The sequence below is a fragment of the Neofelis nebulosa genome, chromosome 9 (genome assembly GCF_028018385.1).
Source record: "Neofelis nebulosa isolate mNeoNeb1 chromosome 9, mNeoNeb1.pri, whole genome shotgun sequence".
NCBI lineage: Eukaryota > Metazoa > Chordata > Mammalia > Carnivora > Felidae > Neofelis > Neofelis nebulosa.
Genome location: NC_080790.1, coordinates 119886725 through 119900476, shown reverse-complemented (window position 1 = coordinate 119900476; position 13752 = coordinate 119886725). Strand labels below are relative to the sequence as shown.

Sequence of the window (13752 nt, the reverse complement as noted above, 5' to 3'; positions counted from 1 at the left end):
AGATTACGGCTTCATGATGTTGACAAATATGAACAAATTCTTAAGTTTTAAAAATGCAGTAACGACTATTATCATGGACCTCTCAAATTGTACCAAGTGCCTTGGGAACCCAGGAGAAGGACACGCTACGTCTGGGGGGGTCAAAAGACTTCGAAGGAGATGTCCACTTGAGGTGGATTCTGAAGGTGCCTGACACGCTGGAAAGGATATTCTAAGCAGGTTGAGTAATAGCATGGATCGAGGCCTGGAAGAGTCAACCTGGCGAGCATGAGGCAGAGCAACAGTGGAGTATCCGTATCACTAAAAGAAAGGTTAGAAAGGAGTAAGGGAGTGTGTTTTTTTGCTTATTAGATCCTAGCTCTCGGCAGATGGTATTGTTTTTGATTGATTGCTATACACGGGGCATCGTGGGAGGCAGGCAGTCTGCATAAAAACCACTGCAGCCACCATCTATCCACCTAGGACGAGCAGCGAGTGCTTACCGAGGGCTTGTTGTGTGTCAGACAGAGGTCTAAGTGCTTTTAAATTCCTTTGCTTCTCACAAATGTTGGAAGGCAGGGCTCACTACCCTCATTTTAGATGAGGAAATGGACTTGGCAGAGCAGCCTCCCCAAGGCTAGTGGGGGGCAGAACCGGGATTCAGACCCAAGTAGGTGTTCTTTTCATACGACCATGTTTGTGTGGGTACAGATTTCTGAGTCGTCGGAGAGAACAAAGGAAGATGCTAAGTAAGAGTGGTAGAAAGGCTCAAGAATGGAACTCAGCAAAATGAGGTTTCTTCACTTAGGTCTGAAGAGCCCTGGTGCTTTCTCCTTTTTCATACTCTTCCCCACAATCTGATCTTCTTTTAACCGGTTAAGGCAGGTACATACCGTACCTTCCCGTTTCTCTAAATACTGTCATCCAGAAAGGACGGACCCAAGAGAGCAATGCCAAACCCCATTTTTTCCTCTTTCCTTAGAACTTCAAGACTCTGACAACGTTCAATTCAACATTCTACTTTTAGATATACGGCCAGATGATTTGAAAGTGAAAATTTCAAATGTAGATGTGAGATACGACTTTAGCTCATCTCCAAGAAAGGCATCGCCATCGCTGCGTTGAACATGCACAAAGATGAAACAGAGATTGGCTTCTAAGACGAAGTCTCTGCCCTGACAGTTTTAGAAGCATCATAGAAACCAGCCAGCAGAGAAGGTGACTGCTGTCAGGATAGCACCTTATCTAGCCTGTTACAACTCTGTGGCAGGAATATTTACTGCTGAATGGATTCAGGGAAGTTGAACACAAATGTGTACTCTGTGTTTAAAGGGAAATAAAGGGAGGACGATGATTATGTATCATTCTGATGGAAACGAAGAAAGTGTGGCTACACTAAACGAAGAAAGTTCTTTTAGGAACATCTTCTTAAGTTTTGGTCTGTCTTCAGAAGCAGGATCATAGATCACCTTAATTATCAACGGATTACTGCATTTCTGGCTCCTTTTCTGGGATTCCAAAACACAAGATAAAAAAACTGATGCGGAGATAAGGACGTAGAACTAACCTCTGAACGACTCTGAGTGTGTCTGAGACTCTAAAATGGCTGCCCGTGGGACACAGCTCGTGACCGTTTGGCTAGGATTCAGTCTCTGAAGTAATGTGAAAGTAATATAAACATTCGAGGAATGAAAAAAACCATCATCACGAGCTTCTCTCCACCCTATTATTTCCCTCACAGAAGGTTCTGGAAGAACTGAAGGAGTCTGATTTAGAACACTCTGATGGGTATGTACTCGTGGCCACACAAGTAGCACACTTGCTTCACTGCCTGGCGGTAGGGAGGGAATGACTTATGCCCAAATGACCAGTAAGACATGCTTCAAAGCCAAGCAGATAAAGAAGAGGGTGAAGCTAGCTGGCCCCTGCAGAGATTAAACCTGCAGCTCCGAGTCCTTAGCACATGGGTGCTAAACTTAGTACATGGGTACAACAAGCCACAAATACCTCATTCTAAAAAAAGATACCCAACCTCTCTTGCCTTCTTTCCCTTTTAAGAGACACTCTGACATTATAAGAAGCATTTAACTAGACACTGGGACTTCTCTGAATTGTGATGTATAAATTCTACAAACACGTTCCACGGCCAAAGCAGGACAGAGCACTATACAAAAAAGATCGGATCCCACTAACACTAACTTACCAGCGTCCTTACACAAGTCATCTAACTTTTCGTGTCTCAGTACCTTTGCCTGGAAACAAGAAGCCTGCACTGGATCAGGGAGGGAAACAGGTTTTCTTCAGAGTGTCCCCTCTAGCTCACTGCAATGGCTCTCAAGTACTACATGGAAAAGGGCTGTGAGGCCAACTGGAGCTTGTGGGGCAAGAGCACTGAGATCAGTTATCTATGTCTGTGCTGACTGCTGGACGGGGAGAGGCAGCGGGCCTTCTTCTGGCTGCCCTCATCTGGTGCTCTAGAAGGTTCCTTTTAGCTTAGATAACGTGTGGCAAATCTAGCTGTGAGCCACCTCCACAACCAGATGTGATGGATTTCTGCTTGTATCTGGGTATATATACGGACAGACTGAAGCTACTGACCAACGTGCTCCCAGACAGAAGAGCCACGGTCAGAAACGCCTCAAGCAGGAGACATGAACTGTCACCTTGACGGACACAATGGTCGGCACTGACGATTAGCTGATCCTCTCACAATAAATTAAACTTCCCTGCAACAAAGAGACAAGCCCCGGATCTGCTGTTCCATTAGATAGGCCATCCTAAAACAATCTGGACACGTAAATCGAGTGCTCTTCAAATGGCAATATGACTAATAGGGATTAAAGAGAAATCCCCAAAACCCACTAACTTCCTTCAGTAAACATATCTTACTTTAAAAATTTTCAGGGGCACCTGGGTGGCTCAATCAGTGAAGCATCCGACTCTTGATTTTGGCCCAGGTCATTCATGGTTTGATCTATGAGTTCGAGTCCCGCGTTGGGTTCCCCACCTACATTGTGGAGCCTATTTAGGATATTCTCTCTCTCTCTCTCTCTCTCTCTCTCTCTCTCTCTCTCTCTCTCTCCCTCTTTCTCTGTCCCTCCCCTGCGTGCACTGTCTCTGTCTCAAAAAAATTTGTCAGAGTGCAAATCTATCGGTACTTTAAACTGTATCTGAAATGAGGCAGGAGAGTTAAAATTTAAAGGAAGTCTTTCACAAATTCATTCATTCAATGCTCACCTCTGAGGAGAGAGAAGGTGACTGTCTTCTTTGTGAAGCAATGACAACTCAACATCCACATAAGCGCTTTTTACCTTTGAAAGCAGGGTATCTTCATTAACCTCACTTGCTGTTTGTGCCCCGTGTTGGGCACACACATTTCAAATATCATTTTCAGATTTCACAGATGGAAAAATGGAGACAGATGTCAAATGACTGTCACTGAGTTTCGGTTAAAGACTCTGGTGGAAGGTGATTTCCTCATCCAAGACCTTTTTCTATTTGTCTCATCCCTCTGGTGATGGAGACGGGAGGCAACAAACGGGTAACGACAATAGCAGTATTTCCAGAGGCCTTACTGTGTGCGAGGCACCGGGCTAAGCACTCAATGGATTTCTTATCTTTTCCTCACAAGCAAGCACCCCAGGAGGCAGGAACTTTGACTATGTCCACCTTTCAGACGGGAAACAGAGGCTTAAGGAAGTGATATATCTCCTGAGGCCACAAAGCTCATGGCTGAGTAGGAGTTGGAGACAGCATAAAACCCACGGAAGTTTGGCTCCGAGCCTGTGATTACTTTCATAGCTCAAAGAAGGAAAAAGTCTTTGTTTTATAGACCTTTTCCAGTATCAGCATACGAACAAATAGATAGGATTTTTTTTTTCTTTCTAGGGACTAATGCAAACCAGCAGCATTAAATATAAGGTCATCTGGTTTCCTGGGCCGTCTTTTCCTTGTAAATTGAAGAAATTTTTTTTAAAAAGAGGACAGGGGCAGGGGGGCGGGAAGAATTTATAGTTGGCCGGCAAATTCCACATGCAGTTTGGGGGAGTTGGGGGGATAAAAAAGACACTCTGAAAGGTTTTGTGTGGTTCATTCCACGAGAGAGGGCTAGAATAAAAACTTAGATGGTAATTCAGTGAATGGCGCATTAAGTAGAACAGATTGCAATTCGCAGCAGCATAAGCCTGTTTGGGGGCTGCTAAAATAAACAGATTCGTCTCCAAAGATACACAAGGAGGTGGTACGTGTGGTGTCAAGGTGTCGTTTCTGCAGGCCTGCGCGTTGTCCCTCCCCTCCCCCAGCCACATCCTCACTTTAAATGGTAATCTGTCGTCAGGAGCACTACCAAATCACCACCTTTCCGCGCGCCTCTCTCTCTCTCAGCAGGCAAGTCGCAAGCCTCCAAATGAGCATGTGGATGCCATTTCTAATCTGCCCCTGACAGGCAGAGAGCTGCCCCTCACTGATGGAAGGAGACAGTCATAAAAGAAGCTGCTACGAAGCCAATAAGAATCCCTCTTGCCTTAATAAGAGGGGGCGTGACTCAGAGCCCCGACGGGTCACAGTTACTGTCTGTAGTCGTGGGCAAGAACTGCCCCACCATTTAGAAAAGTCCCATTTCTTTTTTTCTTAAAAAGCAAGGGGGAGAGTTTAAGCCATGGGAGAGACAGGTAAGTGGAGATGTGTGGTGGGGGGAGGGGGGTTGTGCACAAACAGTGGCAAATAAAACCCCCTTCTAAGAGCTTCTAAAATAGGGCAGGCTGTTAGAGGAGGAACCTAGACACTGCCAGTCATTTTTAGCCAGGGAAACCGAGGCTGGAGAATTAATAGAAGGGATTTTTTTTTTTTTTTTTTTTTTTGAGAACACATAACTAACTGACACCAGCTCTGACAAGAATCCAAGGATCTCAGGCCAGAGCTTTGCCCACACAGGAGAAACAGACTACGTGTTAGGCCAGCCCAGCATATAAGCATAGGACTGGTTTCTACAAACAATCTCGTTAATCTTCAAAATGACCCTCTGGTAAAAGTGCCATGAAACTTAAAACATGCATAGGGCAAGTCATTTCCCAAAAAACAGAGTTCATGTGTGGCTAAGCTGAGATTTAACCTTGGGCCATATGACCTCAGGATTCATGTTCCTTCCACATTACCATGATGCCTCCGTGACTGGTGTGCCTTCAATTTCTAAATTTACTGAAAAAGCAAAACAAAACAAAAAATACTCATGATCGCTCATTTGAATTTTGACAACATTTAAGCCAGCCTTGAGAGAACCGGAGAGCTTCCCTGATAGCAGATACAAGAACACAAGGCCAGAGAAGAACAATCCTGTTGGGGGTGCTGAGAAAGTAAGATGGGTCCCTGCTTGTGAAGACTTAACTTTAGAGGGAGACAGTGACAAGTATACAGGCCAAAAAACACTTACAATAACAGCTACCACTTACGGCGTACTTCCTCGTGCCAGAAACTATTCTAAGTGATTTATACGTATTAGTTTATTTCATCTTCCCTGCAACCCTTCAAGATACGTATGATCATTCCCCTCCTTTTCCTGATGAGGAAACTGAAGCAGAGGCCAGATGCGGGTCTGTGTGGTGCAGGCTGGAGCGCACAGGGGGCCCCGAGGGCCCTGGGGGCCCCTGTGGGGCCAGGAGGGCAGGGGAGGCTTTCTGCAGGAACCGGCTCAGCAACTCTGAGCAGCACGCTTGGCACACAGGACACATTTAACATGCATTTACGGACTGACTTTTCTGCCAAAGCTCTTAAGGATACGGAGGAATAAGCCAGTTGCAGGGAAGGGGTGTGAGGAAGATGGCATGGAGAGGAATTCTGGGCAAACAGCAGAAGGCTGGAGGAAGCAAAGGTCACGCAGGCGCAAGCGGTACAGAACGGCGTTTGCACATCCCAAGGGGAAGGGCGGTGAGGGCTGCAGCTGGGGCGGCAGGCAGGGCCCGGGAGGAGTTTAGAGCACAGCCTGCAGGTAATGCAGAGCCAGCGTGTCCTGGGTCTGGGTGGAGGAGTGCCGTAACGTGCTGTAATTTTAGGAAAATCTCTGGTTACTGTGCAGGGAATGAATCGGAGAGGACGGACCTCTGCAGGGAGACTGGTCGGTGAGGAGGCTGCGGCACTAACACAGGAAGAAAAGATGCTGGCTCTCCGAGTGTGAGTAGCAGTGGTGAGGACAGGGGAGCACGAAGAGCCTGGGCAGAGGGTGGAGGTAAAACCGTACCGATGGATGCGCAGTGGGAGGAGGAGGAGAGAAAGGAGGAAGAGGATGATGCCCAGGTTTTGACCTGGTTAAACTGGTGAGTGGCCCTGGCACGGTGGGGGGCGGGGGGGAGGGTGATACACAGTTAGGGCCACAGACTGGGCTCTGGACTCACTGAGCCACAAAGCCTACAGGTGATGTCCTGTGCGAGTGGCTGTGAGAGTCTGCGAGAGTCTGCAGACACTTGGGGAGTCACCAGTGCGTGGCTCTGATCTTACCAGGCCCGCATCAAGCCTGTGAGGATGGCAGGGCGGAGCCCACAAACCCACTGAAACCGGGGGTCAGGGAAGATGAGAAAAGCCAGCGTGCGCAAGCCCACACCGCGAGGCAAGTGGCAGGGGCACAGGACCAGAACTGAGCCCCTCTGACTTCCCTTCCGGGGGTAGGGAGAAAGGATGACTGATTGGGAAGGGGGCAGGCAGGGGGCCACAGAGGATGAGCAGGCATATGGCTAAGTCTGTGGGTGTCTAAGGGACGGGAAAAAGCACCAGGACACAGCCTCCCCCACCATCACGGGCTTCTACCGTCGGCTGTGTTCTGGCAAATTCATGGACCGAACATTCAAGGAGAAAGTTTTGGGAACTGGTTTAAACAACAGCCGAGAGGAACTCTTAGCAAGATTCTCCTTTTTTAAGGATGTCCCGGAAGCTTCCAGCACAGTTAGCATAAGAACCAACGGCGGTCTCCTACTTATCCCGTCTATATCCTTACCCAGTGCTCTAGGACCACGTACCCCACGCATGCATTCCTGTGCTCTACCCACTTCTGTACAAAACCTTAAAGGAGTTTCAAATGCTAAAGAAATAGCCCAAGTCTGTTTCACACATCAAGTCCTGTGGATACTGTTTCATTACAAGGAGTCCATCTTTCTCTTTCCAGGATAAAGCCTAGAATGATTTAACTGTGGCAAAATTAGCATGCAATTTGTAAGTCATTACAGTGCAAAGTATGTGGTGAGAACACTTTACTGAATAAACCTGCTGAGTATAATTTTCCCAGGAACTAAAAAAGGGAAACCTCTCTCCAAGGCTCTCCTCCCTCTTTTAAAATCCCTGCCAGTACCTATATAATTATGTCTCACTTCTGACAGTCAGGAGCCAGGCGTCTCTGTACATTGAACCAACAGAAGCCAGAAGGAACCAACGAGAAGTCAAGACAACTTTCCAATACCAGGGATCTCGGTATTTTCTGGGCTTTGTGTTGTTGGGGGAGCCAGGTGAAATCTGCTGAGACAAGCATCCTGAATATTTACAGATCATGGAGAACTGCTGCTCACCAGAAGAGTCTAAGAACTGCATGCCCTTTAAAAGTTCAGGTCAAATCTTGTAACCAGGAGCCCCGAGGGCAACTCCAGATACACTGTGGCCCTGGAATCAAACAGTCGCAGAACAAAACATGGAAGCAGCGTGTCACTGTGCCCGACGTGGAAGTCTTTGACAGTCACAAATCACTGCAGGAATGCGATTCGAACCGAATTTGTGTAGAATTACCAGGTTGTCCTGTAGACTCTTAAGTAGGAGGATTTTACCTTGTTGAACTCTGCCACAGTAGGCCACAGAATCTACACGGATGTCAGATAAGTTTGATGATGGGACCAATTATAACTGTTTATGTATTTTTGAGAGAGAGACAGAGAGAGAGAGAGAGAGAGAGAGAGAGAGGGAGAGAGAGAGGGAGAGAGAAAGCAAGCGAGCATCCAAATAGGGGAGGGGCAGCGAGAGAGGGGGACAGATCATCTCAAATGGGCTCTGTGCTGGCACCAGAAAGCCTGACATGAGGCTCGAACTCACGAACCGTGAGATCATAACTTGAGCCAAAGTCGGACACTCAACTGACTGAACCACCCAGGATGATGGGGCTAATTATAGAGCAAAGAAAAATTAGGGTTAAAAATGAGAGTCAAGAAAAAGAAAATGAGAGTTACGGAATAATGTAGAAAAAACCTAGGACCCTCAATTTTCCTTCATACCCAAGGACAAATGTTAATTGCATCTCAGGAGCAACGGTCCTTCATTTACTGCATGTCGGTCACTATGTAAGTCCTGAGAATATGCTGAACGAGAGAGACTACAACACCAGAGACACAGTAAACAAATAACTTATGACAGGCTGTGAAGAGGCACCGGGGATGGGGGTGCTGCTTACATACGGTGATCACTGAAAACCTGTCTGAGGAGGTAACATTCAGGCTGAGACCTGAAGGTGGAGGGAAGCACCACACGAGAAGAGCCAGGACGGAGGGGAGAAGCAAATGCAAAGGCTGTGGGGCAGGAAGGAGTGCACAGTGGCAGGAGAGGACCTAACAAAATGGGAGCACCCCGATCATGCAAAATCTCGCTGCGCTAGGAGAGTCGGAAAATGTGAGTGCACGTAGGGGCGATGGGGATGCAAACGGGCCTTAAAGAGACAACGGAAGATTGTCTGGCCACCGGCTATGTGCCAAACCCTGTGAATCAGCTTTCAGCTTTCGCCAGATCCCTCCTTTTGTAATTCCCCTAAGTACACAGGTTGGGACACACACCTTGAAAAGAAAACAGCACCAAGGAAGAAAATAAGGCAGGGAACTTAAGCTGTTTGTCCAGTCAGAAACAAGAAAGAAGTCGGGCTCTAAAGCCCATGCTCCCCCTTCTCATCCTGGGCTCCTGTGGTTTAACTTACCACTCACCCCCCACTGGCTTCCCGCTGCCCCTCCTGCTCCTGTTCCTCTTTAGTTGGATATGCCTGACACGTCTCCCATCTTTTCAAGTGCGGCTCAAGTCTTGCCTCATGCGCGGAACAGCTGAGGGTGCCCCTAGGCGCAGCAGCCGACTGCTCCCCGCTCCCCGAGGGCCTCCGGCCCTCGCCAGCAGCGCCGCCCCTGGGGCCCCTTCTTCCACCGGCATCTCTGACTCTCACCCCTGCCGGCGGCTAGCCCAGTGCTTCGCACAGAGCAGGCGTCTGAGAAGTATTTGCCCAACAACTGGATTCTCTCCAGTGAATCTGGGTCAATTGCAAACCACGGCCATTTGCACTGTGCCCAAGGAAGTCTGAAGTTTGCAGTGAAGAAGGGGGCTCTGAGACACTAAAAATGTCAATACCTGACCCCCAGTATCTGGGTCAATACCTGACCCTGTTATCTAAGGTCTTTTTTGTTGCAGACTTGGCGAAGTGTGTGAGATATTTATTCATTACTGATCTAACGGTCAATGTCATCAAATGCCTGAGAAATAAGCATTCAATTCGAGTCAACAAATATTTGCTGAGTTCCCAACGGGTGTAGGACATCCAAGTTTAATGGAGACGGGGTGGGGTGAGGCAGCAAATTGCTCATGACTTAAGAGTGAAGACTGCTTGCGGGAGAGGTGAAAAGGAGGTCGTTTTGTTCCGAGTCACCGTCCACCTGCGAGGCGGCTGCATCTGCCAGGATGGAGCCGGAGTGCTGGCAGAGAGCGCTGCTCACGCATGCATCCTTCGCCCCCCACCCCGCCCTGTCTCTCTGCGCAGCGCCGAGGCTGCTGGGCACTAATGGCCTTGGAATGTTTGCCAGTGCCCAGCAAAACGGCCTTGGCATCAAGGAGACAGAGGTCTGTCAGGGAATGGCAGGGGCCCCGGTGCCCGTGGCACACAGAAGCTCGGTGAACGCTGGGGCAGAGTGGCTGCAGCAATTACTCTCCGTCGGTGCTAATCAATTTCACACCCTCTTCAATGCTGATAACAGATAATCTGGTGGGAAGCAGGCCAAGTTTCCCACCGGCCGCGCACAAGCTGCCCCCCCTCGCGCCCAGCAGCTTACTCGGTCTCCATCAGCAAAACGTCTACTCCAGCTTCCCCTCAAATGACGTAGATGACGGTGCCAACTTTGGTCTGGCAGGGGGACTCCTTCCGGGACAGATGGCAAGGGGGATGCCCTCAGGAAAAGGACTGCCCGACTAGCTTAAAAGTTGACAAGGACTGCAAAGGAAGCTAGGAGCACCAAGCAGGGGCCACGGTTCCTCCAAATTCAGCAAGGTGCTTTATATACTTTATGCTTAGTGTTATAACAACCCCAAGAGGGAAGTGTTATTTCCATTTTACAGATGAGAAAACCAAAGTTTAGAGAGGTCAGCTCATCTGTCTGAGGTCTCAGAGCCAGGACGTGGCAGAGCTGGGATTCAAACCCGGGGTCCTGCGACTCCCCACTCACCAACCTTTTCTCCGAGGCCACTGCTCCTCTGTATTCGGGACAGTTCGGTCACTGATCAGCCTCTCACTCTGCTTGTCCTCCACCCCGCTGCTAAAAGCTGGCAGGGTCCCTAGAGGATGTTCACTTGAACCTGAGGCACTACTTTAAGCAGAGGAGGACCTGAGAGGTCACCTCTGCTGCTACATTTCAGTTAAGGAACGGGCTACACGAAGCATGGTCTGACGAGCCACGGCCAGGCAGGGACTGAGAGGCGGTGCTTGCCTAAAATTCCAGGTCTCTAGACTCCCAGGTGCTCTCTCTCTCCCTGAAAACTTCCTCTAGCAGGTAACACGGGTCTTCAGCCAGAGCTGGAGTTCTAACTGTCTCATGGCTGTGTCCCTCCAAAAGTCCAGGGAAATTTCAGTTTGTTTCTAATTATCATTCAGATGAAGAAAAAGAAGACATCACTCTGGCACTTAAATAGTCACTAAGCGGCCATCCTCACAAGTTACCGGAAAGGGAAGAAAAGACGCAAAAGGAAACCTCAATCAAAGGACAAAATAAAGGCAGTGGGAGGGTGGAACGAAGCAACTGCGTGCGTAACATGCTGGCATCTGAAGTCCAGCCTCAGAATTCAGTCCTGGCCTTTTATCTTGCAGTAGTATCAGCGTATAAACGAAGAATGTCCCAGGCAGTCAATTCAATCAATCAACAAACATCTGAGGACTTACTAGGTTTAGGCAAATCACAAGAATGATAACCACAGCTATCTGTCCACTGGCATTCATAAATGGAGGTGCATATTTTGTAAAAAGGGAGGGGTAGATACGAGGGGTGAAGAGAAACAGGACAGACAACAGGGTCACCGGCTCCCCTCCAAGCTCTCGCTCTGGCCTGAGGCCTAGCTTGAGGGCAAATGCTAGTGTAAGTCCCTGTGCACACGGCCCGCCCCGCAGCCGGACTGTCCCAACACGATGGGACCAGGTGCTGAAACTGACTCTCCCACCAGTGAGGGTCAAAAGCCTCAAGTGCGCTTTAAGGCAAGAAGAATGAAAAGAGAATGGAGTGATACGGCAAATCAAGATCACAAGGAAAGTGAAGTCTATTACAGACTTTGAAAAAAGCAAGGAAAGGATCCTTTTGCAATGTGACCAAAGACTGAGGAATGTCTCGCAGGGGTGAGAATACAGATCGACATTAAACAACAGACAAGAGTCTCTGCCCCAGTGAAGGAGACAGATGAGAAAGGCAGAGGCCAGAGACGGCAGAGAACAAAACGGAATCAGGTGGAAAGTACGGAAGGCAGGACACCAGCACAGCAAACACAGTCCCTCAAGACAAAAACCTAACAAATTTCATTTTCAGCAGCTGCCAGCGGAAGAAATTAGGGTCGGTCCGCTGGAACCTGCTACGCAGGCTCCGCTGCGGTGCCTCTGGGTCTCCCTTCTCCGGGTCTCTAGTTTTTCATCTGGATTCAGTGACCTCAGACTTTCTTTCCAGTTCTTATCCCCTGAGATCACCCTTCCCTCGGGTGCTCCCCTTATGACTACAGCAGCCAGCAGGAGTGTGAACTAAGACAGACTCTGCCAGCTCGGCCAACGTGGTACCAAGTCACAGCCCTGCACTTTGCTCGTGTCAGGGGTACTCGTGCTATCACCCAGACCCCCAGGTCAGACAGGGATCCTTCCTCCGAAAGCACTTCCACTCCTATTAGAAGAGCGGTTATAACCACTGGCAGACGGTCATCCGCTCCATGCTAACACCAGGCCAGGTGGCACGGGGGGTAGGTGGCACCTGTGCCCTTGCCTGTCCCGCGGGGAGAGAGAAGGTACAAAGAGACCCGAACGGCATGCAAGTCAACAGCCGGCAGAAGACAGGCAGGGATACGTACATGTTTCTCCCCTTCAATCTTCTTGTCGGCCACCTGCATTGCGTCCAGGTATTTAAAATGCAGCTCCATCAGTCTGTCAACCTGAAAGAGAGATGTTTCAGACATGAGTGAGAAGGAAAAAGCACACCAAGGCAAGAGAACAGTGGAGCCCCTCCCAACAGGAGGCCCCTCTACCGCTTGCTTCCGACGTCGGCTACGAGCTCTGCGTAGGAAACCAGCAGGAATGGACGGAAGAGCCAGGGCAGAGCGAGCAGACCCCTGGGGCGGATGCAGTCTGAATGCAGGCCTAGTCCCACAAGGAGGCTGCGTTTCCAGGTTGGCCAGGGCTCCCGCGAATTCAAGTGGTTAAATATAAATAAATAAATAAGAATTCCAGTCCCTTCTCGCAAAGAGAAGGAGCTTGAAGTTACATACTTGACATTCACTTAGAACTTTACAGAAATTTTTTTCCAACTGAAACCTTTCATGTTCGGATTCTACCCCAGAGCTGATCTTTTTTTAAAAAGGTCTGCGTAAAATCTCTTTAGTTGCTTTCGAGTCAGAAGAGAGTACAAGAAAAAAAAAACTCTTTCAGCAACTTACAAAAAGGCCCTGACTTTTGCTCAGCGAGAACTTAAAAATCAGTTTTCAACTTAGCAAAAGTCATGCTTCAAACATGGTCTGAGGAACACTCAGTGGGTTTGAAAAAGTTTCATTTTTGCCTAAGACTTCCAAAAGACCGAACAAACACTGTGAAACCAGCCTAGACTTCTAACCTGTCTCTTTACTAGGCTGGCACAGCCACGGCTCTTGGCAACCCTGGTATTTACTCAAGAGCTTACACTGGTTAACAGCAGATGGTGCTTCAACACGGCATCAGAGTCCAGGAGGACCGTGCCCAAACCCTCTCTGGATAATACCGACACCCCCAAGATCTTGTATATTTCAGTTTAGCGAATATTTTCGTGTCCGTTATTTCCTTACACCTTACAAAAACCTGAGAATGTGGGCAGGAGAGACAGACAGTGACCCTAATTTTAAAGATGAAGAAACTGAGGCACAGATGTTAAATGTCACCAGGGTGACATGACTGCTAAGGTGTTCTATGCCTGACTTCACGATGGCCTCTTCCCCATGCTATGCTGCCAGTGAGGCTGGAAAAACCGGTCAGAGAGACAGTCATAAACCTCTCTCCGAAGTACAACAAACTTTCAGCCTTACCTGACGGGGGGAAGGAACGAGATTATTGCATGTAATAAAAGGGACTTTCGTCCTTAATGTTATGCATCTAGAATGATCTAACTTGTGACTAGTGAGTGGTGGGATCATCGTAGAGAGTGATCGTGGGCAAATGACATGACTCTAAGCATCGGCTTCTTCTTCTGCAGATGTGAACAATACCTACACAAAGGGTAAACCACACGGTGTTGTGAGAATATACAAAGAACGTAAGGGACCTGCTGAGTGACCCAATCCACAGGAATCCTTAAA

General features: G+C 48.5%; 1 protein-coding gene across 2 annotated transcripts in view; it reads right to left on the bottom strand.

Annotated features, from left to right (window-relative positions):
- CTNNBL1 (catenin beta like 1) overlaps window positions 1-13752 on the bottom strand; it is a 162090-nt gene that overhangs the window by 14350 nt on the left and 133988 nt on the right. For both annotated transcript variants that reach the window (XM_058685552.1, XM_058685553.1), the window contains exon 13: window positions 12283-12363. In XM_058685552.1, coding sequence (XP_058541535.1) covers window positions 12283-12363 — 81 coding nt within the window. The remainder of the gene's footprint in view (window positions 1-12282; window positions 12364-13752) is intronic.